General features: G+C 44.7%; 1 protein-coding gene across 1 annotated transcript; it reads right to left on the bottom strand.

Annotated features, from left to right (window-relative positions):
* Positions 1 to 270: 270 nt before the first annotated feature.
* LOC115331676 (putative ferric-chelate reductase 1) lies at positions 271 to 10,199 on the bottom strand. Its single transcript, XM_029993870.2, has 4 exons — positions 10,093 to 10,199; positions 6,885 to 7,099; positions 5,280 to 5,493; positions 271 to 391 (listed from the first exon to the last, which is right to left on the bottom strand). Exons 2-4 carry the CDS (start codon positions 7,090 to 7,092, stop codon positions 331 to 333), a joined length of 483 nt encoding a protein of 160 aa, XP_029849730.2. The 5' UTR covers positions 7,093 to 7,099; positions 10,093 to 10,199; the 3' UTR covers positions 271 to 330.
* Positions 10,200 to 11,465: the final 1,266 nt, after the last annotated feature.

The following is an 11,465-nucleotide window of genomic DNA, read 5'->3' as shown; positions in this document are numbered from 1 at the left end:
AGCTATCACAGGTCCCATTGAAGCTTTTCGCTAGGCCTTCGGACCGCCACCAGCTGGAACTGGTGGGTGAGGGTCACCAAGCGACGTGCTGCTTCAGGAGCGTAAAAGAATAATAGGGGCTATATGACACTTGCAAAGGTGTGCTTTCTGAGCACGTGAGATTATACAGACGCTGCTGTTTGCATGGATTGCATCTCCCGCATGTTTCTAAACAATGGGGAGAAGATATGGTTTTCAAGCCCATCCCTAATAATCTTTCCAGTCACGAAGTTAAAAAGAAATAGCCTGGGCGTTTATTCGTCGGTGTTTCTGAACAAACTTTGGGCCGGGTTAAGCCAACGTGCTTGGAATGGCGTGGTAGAAGTCCTTGAATTCTTTGACGACCGTGACCCTGAAACAAAACGACAAAAAATGTAGTCTCTGTGTGTGGGGACTGATTCCTCGAAGTATCCGCTGAACCTTAAACATCATCCTCTTCGGCGCCAAAAGCAATACGGCGTGCGTTGTGGCTGTCGCGTGATAACGTTACCCTGCGTCATTGCGTGGATCATACTTTTTCGAACCTGAGAGAAATCTTTGTAGGACCTCCGGAAATTGGAGCGTACAAGAGGCAAAAAGAAGTGTACACACCAACTCGACTCTGTTACGTCACGCCGCGGTGGTGGCGCTTCGGGCGCACTTCCGGTCTAGCCTATGAGCGGATATCGCCATGTGGGCCGGGCATAGCTGTATTGTTTTGGAAGAAACCAGACTTCAACCTGCCTTTTTGTTAGAACGCCGCGACTGGGGCTGCGCCAAAAGTGCTGGGAATGGTGTTAATATCAGTTTTTACGTGTCTTCTTCCTGTCCGGTTCGTCCGAGAACGTAGATAGGTTTCGTGAAAAGAGAAATACCAGACGCCTTTAACCCCAATTGCTTATGCCGGAAACACTTTGGGTTGAATTCACGGATACGTGTGGTCGTCAGAATTATTTCTTTTTTTCCGACACCAACGCAAAAAAACCGTCACGTTGTCTGGACTATCCGCGGACCACGTTCAGTTTGCCATCACGCTCAAAGAGCCTTGTTATCGTTCAAATTGTCGTCTGCTCTTTCGAAGTCGTGTGCTTTTCCAAACTGTCGTCCAGGCGTTCAAACGACAACGGCCCATAGACCTCACATTAACGCGATAACTGTGATAAAAAGTAAGGACAGGTCTCTAAAGACTTTCAATTTGGAGAATGTTTGTGGTACGTGGACTCGATGTAAGCCATGCATGCAAGGGCATGTTTATAATAGTTACTGGTGGTTTTCACCGAATTCTTATGTCTGACTCACAGGGTCAGATTCTGCTTCCGATTTTTAATATTTCAAGCATCGCAGCTATCCTCCTCGCTTTGGCAGCACGAGCGGCGTCGTGATTGAATATAGGGTGCAGAATCTCCTGGTGTGAATCACGCTTTAGCGTCCATTGTGCGACGTTCAGATGGAATGAATCGCGGCACGTCACATTATTTACACAAGGTTTTGCGGTGAAACGGGCATCGTTAATCTCGCAGAGGCCTCATGATGTTCGCGCTTATTTTAAAGTTTTTCATGGATCATCAGCGGGTCTCTGCTAGGTTAACATTTTAAAAAACTAAAGTCGCATGTAATCTTTTCAAAGAACGACCTATCAATGCTTTATTATATTGTGAATTTACCCCAATACTGTATTAAATTATGATATTGTTCGGAGAGCTATTCACGATAAATATTTAAATATAAAGAATAAAACGTGTGAATACTGATTATTGGGGAAAACTTAGGTTCTTAAAAAGTCTGATTCACTGTTGTGGACAACACAATGTCTTATGAAAACTCTATGCTAACATAAATGAATATTAAAGAAGGTTCCTTTTGACCATTTTCTAATATATTTTTGTAAGTGATGACGAAATGACGGCGCTACTTTAGCGCAGTAACTGTAACAAGTTACTTTTCCATTTTTGTACCTAACTCTAGCATGGTTACTTTTCCAATTTCGTAACTGCAACTGTAGCAGCGTTACTTTTTTCTGAGTAACTGTACCTGTAGTACTGTTACATTGAACCAGTAACGTGCCCATGAGTGTGTGGAACAGACATTTATAGAGTTCGTAATGTCGCCACGGGATGGTGCCACAGCCCTGCCGACAACTTCCCCCTTGCCAAATTTGTAGCCGCCCAGTGGGGGACGGCGGGTGTATCACTTAGACGCGTGTCAACCCCCCTCCCCCCCCCCCCCCTTCCCCCCCGTTCGCGAACGTTATTGACGCTTCGCGGCGACAGTTTCTGGATGACTCAATACAAAATATTCGCCCGCCTTAGGCCAGAAACATATAAAGGGGAAGAGCCTGGAGATCTATTGTCCTCGGTGACCTCCCGCCGTACCTTCGCCACTCCATGACTCCTCCTCCTCCCCCCTCCCCATAGAATTGACGTCAGGCCTAGCAACGGAAAAGGCCGGGGCAATGGCGCAGGCCTATCCAGCATTACCGATCCCAGGGGGGGATCGGTGGCCGAGTGGTCTAGCGCACACCAGCTCGGAGCACGTGGAGCGAAAGCTCGCGCTGCAGAACCCAGGGATCCTGGGTTCGAGCCCCACCCCTGCCCGTTTCGATCTGGATGAGCATCGTACCGGCGTGCGGTCGTGTATCACTACTGCGTGATGCACGTTAAAGACCCCAGGCTAGCGGCTGTACCGCACTGGCTAAATTTCTCATCTACAGCTGGGAGACTCGTCGCCCCTGTGAGGCAGACCAAGTTCTAGGCTGTATAAACACACACACAACCCAATTTTTTTTACCGATCCCAGGCCAAGGCGCGCGCATGCAGGGCCACATGGTACCCTGCGTGCGAACCCTTTTAATGCTCAAATAGAATCAATTGGCCCATGGAGCGGAGCGGGTGTTGTCCGTAACAGCGAAAAACGGCAGAAAATTCCCTCCGCGTACCTTTCTTTTAAATGGCTGCGACGCACATCTTCAAAGAACGCCACCCTACAGAAAGGCTCTCTTAGCGCCGGGAAGAGGGAGAGGGTGGGGCTTGCGCGGCCGCCCCGGAGGAACGGATTGGGGAGGGGGGGGGGGGGGGCACTGTATCACGAGTGCTGCGCTCTGCCTTCGGCCGTGTCGCCCCCCACACTCCGGCCGGTGCTGCGGCCGCTTCAACTCCTCTAGGCTGCGATGCGCAGGGTCTTCTACAAATGGTTTGAAAAGGGACGGGTTGAAACGCAAAGGGTATGTCGAGTATCGGTTGAAACGGGACGGGTTCAAATGAGAAGGGCAAAGGGAATGGGACGAAACGGGACGGGTTCAGACGGGAAGGTCGTTTCGGGAATGGGTCGAAATAGGACGGGTTCAAACGGGAAGGTAGATTCGGGAATGGGTCTAAATGGGACGGTTTCAAACGGGAATGGGTTTTTTCGGGCTACACCCGCCTAGCTTCCTTCCACTTTCGCGGAGAGGCTGTCCCGTCGCGCTGTCCTCTTTCTTCCGGGTGCCGGTCTCATCGCGCGTGTCTAGTTTCCTTCGGCTCCTCGGGGCGGAAATAGTCGTCCACGCGAATGTATATAAGCAACCAGAAAGACAAGTTGCCTTTCTTTATTTCAAGTTCTCTTCTCTGGTCGGAATGGGGAGGCCGCGTATAGTCCGGACTCCCGAAGATCAATGCGTCTACGAAGAGCAACCGCGGGAACGGCAACGAGAATGGAAGCGGCGGCGGCGGGCGGCAAACACAACCGATGAAGATCGTGCATAAATGTGCTCGTGCCTTTGTTCAAAATGTTGTCACGTCTGTGTCGTGTGCTAAGCAGCTTCGCTGGTCATCAGCCTTCACAGGGTGGAATGTCTCGTGATTTATTTTCTAGGAACTGACTATGGTGACGGGGCGCCTCAATTTAGAAACTGCATTACGGTGACGGGGTACAGCAACCGATACAGATTTCCAATGGATTGCCCATTCCGAAAGCGCCTCATGGCGCTGTTGTCGATGGTGTTAAGCAAGCTTTTAACTTGTGACTTTATTGAAAGTGTTCTTCGTGAACCGTTGTATCGTTCCATGTTTCATGCAGGCCCAAAGCCTAATGTGCTATATAGAGTCAAAAAGATGACGCTGCCCCTTCTAATAAAACATTTTTTTTTTCAGTTACACACCAATGCACTCCCTGTCAAAACTAAGCTTGAGGGGAAAACAATTACGTACCGTGGGGCGTTGATTGTTTTTTGTGCTAAAAGCCTGAAACTATCGAACATGTTATTCTCAACTGCTGGGACGCTTTACTTTTCTGGGACGTCCTCCAACGAACTATTAAAAAAGACTTGCCTTTAACCCCATACGGCATTAGGTTTCTGTGGAGAAAAACTTGAAATACCTGTCGATCTAGTCATGTTCCTGGGCCTGCATGCCATATGGAGAAGTAGAATGGCAGTGACACATGCCGACGTTGATGTCCGACCCGTATCTATGTATTTCATAGAATCCATCTGCAGACTAAAATCTGTATACGCCACTTTGGTTTGTGCGCCTGGTAGGGTGTCAATTCTAGACGAAATTGAGACCTTGAAAGAATTAAAAATTTTACGACGCCACTTAAGTGATCTTTATTAAGGGAATTTAAGAGTGTGATCCTTTTGTATTGTACATGTCCAAACCGGCTATAAAAAAACAAAAAGAAAACAGGCCCCTCGTGGCGCTGTAGAATCATCGTCGGCTTCACGAGCTGAGGGTTAGTGGTTCGAATCGCGTTCTGGACATTGTTTTTCACTGTCTATTTTTTTTTATTTAGGTCACAGACGCTATATTTACGTGTAGGGACAGGGACAGGACCGCGAGGCGTGGGTTAATGTGCTTGTAAACTACAAGTTATTAATTCTCACTGTTCCCACCGCATACCAACACAGGACGGGCCCCCTCACTCTTGCCGGCTGCACTACAGTGAATAACGAATAGTCAGACGCCGCGAAGCGGCGTTTTCGGTTGAACCAAGTGAGTTCACATTTTTGTGATGAGCCGCCGCAGACTGTCGCCGCGAAGCGCCGTAAGCGCAGCTCGGCGGATGGGTGAACGCGCGCCCCCGTTATTCGCTAAAACGGGGCCCCCTCACTTTTGCAGGCTGCACTACAGTGACGGACCCCCTCACCGTAGTGAGTGCCTTTTTTCTAACCATTCATTCGGTGTAACCAAATGTGTAACAGAACAGCAAAAATGGCGGCGTCGATTGAAATATCTGCGGCTACGGTTATTTCCCAGCTTGTTCAAACATATATCAGGTGAACTTACTTGAAGTGGACCTTTCCGGACCTGTTCTCTGGAGCCAGCCACTGCACCACGACCCTCTTCTTCAGGTTCTTCGAGGTGTGCGTGATTCCAGAGCAGTGGCTGAATGCCCTCGAGTCCGGTCCGGGACTCCAGAAGGAGCCCACGTCCTTCTCGTCCTCGTCGAAGGCCTTGATGAGGAACCCCATGAAAGGAGAAGCCTCCGAGGACAGCGTCACTGCACATGAAAAGCATGCTTAACCCTCACTGTGATATGCCTTTGAAAACACTTCAGACTGCACAGTGTACGGTAATAGTTGTAGCGCAGAGTCTTGCCGAGCCAGAGCATCCGGGTCGGTTCTAATTTATTGTACAAAGAAGCCCGCGATTGAGAACAAGCTCGGAGTACAAGTGCCGTAAAATTATGTTCTAAGTTCCTCTCGGCTCCAAGTATACCTTCCGCATCTCTCGAGCCTCAGTATCACGACACGTCAATTATTTTTGTTAACACAAAAATTATTTATTGTGAGAAACGCGTTTCTTTATAATGTGGTCACAGTCTCACAGTCTGAATGTCATTGGCACATTTCGGTGGTTTTTCGGGCGTCGAAAAACCTTTCAATACCGGACTTTGTTTTTAAGTGTACGCGCTTTATTCCACTTTATTATTTTTAAATTTATCTTCTTTATTTTGCAGTCAAAATTCAAGATTTCAGTTATTTGGATTAAGTGTATGTCAAACAACAGATTAACTTTCAAAGGTAATAACTTTAGGATACTCTGGCTATGTTTGCATCTCGAATATCCAGCTTTCTTTTATAGGACGTTCACCTGCCTAATAATAATGACATTGCGAACATTTCTTATTATTCTTTGAAGTCAGGTTGAGAGAAGTGTCTTCTTACCTGGAAGAAAATTAATGTCTACAACTCTCTTTGCACGCTCCATTACGAGGCACGTATAGCACGATGCAATGAACTGGCTTCTCCTATTTCCAGTGCTTCCTATATCCGTCGCTGTGGACGAAGACTGAATTCGCGATGATGCCGACTGTCTTCCTTGGAGCAGCATAATCACCAACTAATGATTAAGTAAATGTTGAAATTTAGTTACTTGTTAAAATGTGCAGAGCTTTATAGAAAACAAAATCCAGTTTCTGTTTCATTCTTTTACCGTTTAGTGCTACGAACGTGTATTATACTTGAGAAGGAGACGTGCTCATTAGTTTATTTGACTGGTGCAGTCCGTCATTGGCTGAAAATGATCAATTTGTGGAAATAGCAGCATACACTGACGTCTGCGGTACTCTGCATGTACACTCAGGACCTTGAAAATCTTTCCTTTCTACAAACTAACAAAACATGTATTGCTAGCAGTGGTAATTAATAACTAGCAGTGGCAGTTAATACGGTTGCAAAACCACATTTAATATCGTGTATAGAATTTATTTAGTCTAAAGCGTAGAATGGGCTATTCCTTAGTGCTTTATAGACACCCCAGCGCACATTCGGGAAAGTATTCACGCAGTGGTATGATGTTTTTAGAGACCCCTACCATATTCGAATACTCCTTCGTTTTTCGTTTGTTTTTGTTTTTAATTGACCTAGAGACTTAATAGTGAACGCGCACCTGTGATGACGTCGCCGGGCTTGTAGTCTTTTTTGTTTTGGACGAGACGGTAGCCCTCGGCGCGACCCTCAGCAGCGCTCTTCTCATTGTATCCGTGATGCGGAAAAAGGTCTTTGCAGGCCTCGTCGTCAGCTCCGTCCGGGTGTCCCACGCAGATTCCAGCAAACAAGAAAACCAAGACCATCGACATCGCTACCTTCAGTGCCATTATGTTTCTGCAGTGCAATAGAAAAGGTTTTATTGGAAGATAGGAAAATACAAAACGATATGACACATGACAAATGCAACTATCGTTCGTTCAGATATGACAGGTAAGGTAGTACTTAGTTTTAACATGACGCCGTGCAAGTAAATGAAATTGTGCGTAACGCGACGCTAGCTGGTTGTACAAACAAAGAACCATATTGTTTAAAGGTTTCTTTTCAAATTTGAGGGCTCCAATAAACCTATCTGTGAAGAAGGACGGGCTAACATCGAACACCAATATAAGCGGTAAATTGTGTTGGCCAAAGCAGTTTAGAAGTAAAATCTAAGAAAAAAATGACTAGTCAATGTCGTGTTTGCGCCAGGGGTGTTGCGCAGTGTACGTTTATCGACGACAAAGATATAAACTTTTTACGTTAAATTTATGGCTCCTTAATGTGGTACACTGTTCTTCCTTTTGTTATTGCATACACTGTTTCTAGAGCTCAAAACCGACCAAAAATGGGTGCTTTGTTCATAAATGCGCAAAGCACAAACGAGCGAAAACCAGAAGCACCTATGTACACTCGACAGATGATATTAGAAAACAATATGTCCGTTTTCAACAACGTCCGAAGAGGCAGGTTTTAACATCTCGAACGTCCTGTTGTCGCGTGTCATTGACGTGGATGGGAAGGTAAAATGTCGCTGCATTTGACAATGCGCATACGTCACCTCCTCTTGTCCTGATTATGCTACAGATCCTGCCCTTTATTTATACTGCTGGCTCACGCTCACGTCACCTTGCGTGTTGGAGAACGGGCACAGATATGAATTTTGGCATATATGGCTTCTCATTTTTGGCAGCCAATAGGCTAGATTTACCTTTAACCAAATCAGCAATATTATAAACATACATCAATGACTTAACAAACTTTCTATCCTCCCCCGTGCGTCTATTCGCAGACGACTGCGTCATCTACAGGGCGATAAAAACACCATATGACCATAGAAGACTTCCATATGACCTGAATATAGATGAACAGTGGCGTAACAATTTTCAAATGATCCTAAACATGGAAAAGTACAAGTTACTAACGTTCAGCCGTCGAACCACCTCGTCTAACTTTTCTTAACATCTAGGTATCAAATTCGTTGGTCACTGCACACTGTATAAGTGCCTGGAACTTCGCCTCACCAGCGATCTCTCATGGGAATACCACGTCAACAAGATTGTTTTAAAACTAACCGCACACTTTGATACTTAAAGCGTAACCTCAAACTCTGTTCGCCCAAAGTCAAAAGGCTCGCCTACACAACCATGGCTTGGTCCCAACTAGAATACGCATCATTGATTTGCTCACCATTTCAAAATTTTCTCTCTAACAAAATAGAAAAATATTTAAACAGTGAACTAAGGTAAATTCGCTCTGAATACTCTTCCTATACCAGTACCTTTTTACTTCGTTTTCGGGCTGATCTCCAAAAACTTTCTTTTCGTCGAAGGCTCTCCCGACTTGCCCTTCCTCATAAGATATATTATCACAATCCGCCGATAAAAATTGCCCTTCTCAGCGCCACAGATCGAATTTCTGCTAGGGCTGACAATCTGTGTAAAATCGAATTCACCCACACTTCATCATTGTTCTTCGCAAATTTCATGCTACCTCTTGCTATTCACGATTGGAATTGATTACCCAACGACATTGTAGTAGAAATTAACACCCCTAAGTTTTGCGAACTTATCAATGTTTTCATGGATTAAAAGAACGAGTTACAAATTTGTGCAGTGATTTGCAAACTTGTTATCGCCATTAAACATTTGTACCACGTTTTTCTTTTTTTTTTCTTATTTTTTTTTCATGTTTACATTTGTGTTTAAACAAATGTCTTCTTACTCTCCCCTGTGTAATACCCGGGCACGGGTCTTCAAATTGACTATATAAAATGAAGAAGAAGAAGAAAATTGATTGTGTTATGAAGAATTTGGCAGCCTTGAAATGGCGCCGGTTTTTTTAAATGAAATGAAATTAACCTCGAACCTCAGAAGAACATGTGCTCTGCTGGGCACTGATAGCTCTTTTTTTGTGTGTGTGTGTGTGCGCAGCACTTATTTTTTGAGGCAAAAAGAAAAATGTTGCGCATACTTTTTCTAACCGCATGCACTATATTTCGTTCAAATTTTCCTAACCCTGTGCGCCGAAGCAAAAGCAGTTGGAGCCAATCAGGGCCCTCCATAGTGTGAGTGATGCCAAACCACTTCAGCTCGAATCTTGTCTTGAGTTTCACTTCACATATTAGCGGGACGGATTTGGTGAGAAATAGTGGTAGCTTAAGACTAATTATATGAAGGGATTACATATAAAGCAGGCTTCAAAGCTGATCTGACCTGTGTGCAATGGTATGTGATAACAAGTAGATAAAACGCCAGGGTGCTGAGTGACTTTCAACTTCGCCAGTTTCCAAATCTTAAACCTTTATGCAAGTTTGATCATGGTGACAAAGACTGAAGTTCAAATTGTGGATAGGCGTTCCAGGGAAGAAGAGAAGTGCGTCTGAACGGCACCCTACCGAAGATTCGCTTTCATTCCAGTTCTCACACGCCATGAGATGGCGTGTGTGACGACTGTTTCAGCCGGATGATGCATCTGTTACAGGTCTGTTACAGCGGGCGTTTACAACCGAACTCTGAAAATATGGTGATAAAAACCATTCTCCGGTATTACCATTTGACTTTTTATCACTTGCTGCATGATAATCCGCATCTCCCACACTTGCTGCATAATCCGCATCTCCCACACCAAGGGTACTTGAGCATGGATTTAGGCAAGCCGACTTTTTCATGGGTTAGCATTAGTACTTACATGACAGTGAAAAGCTGAGGGTGTCCGTCTGCGGACAAAACAGTGGAAAAGGAAGCGCGCCGCTTAGAGAGAGTTGGTTTATACCCAGTCAATCGGAGTTTTAAAAACAAACTGTCCTCGTATCTAATGATTTGGGAAGCTAGCTTCCAAGGCGACCTTACCTGTCCACAAAGATAAGGCGAAAAACTCGAATGAGAGGCAGGTTGCAGCGGGACCTAGCACTAAGCTGGCACTGGTTGCCTTTTATATTCAGATTTATATCCTAATCAGGTTCTTAGTGAGTTACGTCAAGTGGTAGCCAGACCTCTTTAATCGTGTGATTGATAAGGCATTTCTTTGTTCGAACCTAGATTTGGGCCGGTTAGTAAGTGATGAGTAATCTGAAACATTTGTCTAAACGCAGGAGATTATCTCTGGTTGCACCATGTTTCTGCAAGGAGCTCTTTTATATCGTGTAGCTGTGTGCAAACTGTCGGAAGTCATCTAAATTATTTGATTGCGCACACTTCATGGCATGAGTGCGTTTTCTGTTTAATTCCTGCACGTCAAGCATGGCTCAAAAGCAATGGAAATGTGTGGCAACACTCTCTTTGTAGAAAAGCGCGTTGTTTTTCAAGTTTTAGCTGCTGCCCAGTTAAAGAACTTACATAACCTGGGGATTAGCCACTATATTATATCTGTAGTGAAGTGGTAATTTGCACGATATGTACAAATTAACAATACATAGTACTAGTACACAAAAATATAGTACAATTACACAAAAAGTGTACCAGGACTCCATTATATCCCGGATATCTCGTATAGTTATACAGCCGTATAACTCAACCGTACAAACAGCATTAGCGTTTTTTATTAAATTCAAATCTTCCATATTTTTCATTCCGTTTTAAAATGTGAGATTTTAAAATATTTGGCAAAACCAACCTGTATACACTTTTAAAATCATATTATTTATTCCTTCTTTTACCTCTTTTTTTTAAAGTGCCTAGCGACCCCGATCGACGGTCAAGGAGCAGGCAGGCATAGGCCAATTTCGCTGGGCCTTGAGTGCTTTCTTTGTGGACTGTTCTACCTGCAGAATTCCGACAAGAACTCAGCGGAAAAAATTATTCTGCGTCAAAGACCATCTCCTGCATTCTGGCGCAGTGTCAGAGAGAAATATGGGAGTCGGTAAGCATTACCGACTGCATTGCAGTTGGCAGGTGAGAGGGTTTGCATTTGATGCGATAGTATACAGTCTTTGCGAGTTGCATGCCAAAGAGCAAATTTCAGCTCAAAAGAGAGTTGACTAATTGCTGGGTTTTCAGGTAAATCCGACAAACACTCGCCAGTGAAATTTTTGACAACTAGGATTTATCCGAAAAAAAAAAACTCAGAATTTCGAGGTCAGAATAATAAAATAGAAAGCAATAAAATGAAATGAATATGGAGTTTTGTGAAACAAATTTGTGAGAGCATAGGGTCGGTGGACCTGAGAAGTTGAACCTTCTGTTTACTTTGAAATCTTTCACTATTGACACACAGGTTTACCGTA

Source organism: Ixodes scapularis, unplaced genomic scaffold (genome assembly GCF_016920785.2).
Source record: "Ixodes scapularis isolate PalLabHiFi unplaced genomic scaffold, ASM1692078v2 PGA_scaffold0__279_contigs__length_252992795, whole genome shotgun sequence".
NCBI classification, from domain to species: domain Eukaryota; kingdom Metazoa; phylum Arthropoda; class Arachnida; order Ixodida; family Ixodidae; genus Ixodes; species Ixodes scapularis.
Note: the sequence above shows the minus strand (reverse complement) of the source record. Positions and strands in the feature narration are given on the sequence as shown.

What these genes read in the sequence shown, in the direction of transcription:
- LOC115331676 (XM_029993870.2), bottom strand. Translation starts at nt 7,092, where the DNA reads ATGGCACTGAAGGTAGCGATGTCGATGGTCTTGGTTTTCTTGTTTGCT. An exon ending in GCCCGGCGACGTCATCACAG is followed by an intron (nt 5,494 to 6,884) that starts GTGCGCGTTCAC and finishes TTTCATGTGCAG; the next exon opens with TGACGCTGTCCTCGGAGGCT. An exon ending in TCCGGAAAGGTCCACTTCAA is followed by an intron (nt 392 to 5,279) that starts GTAAGTTCACCT and finishes GTTTTGTTTCAG; the next exon opens with GGTCACGGTCGTCAAAGAAT.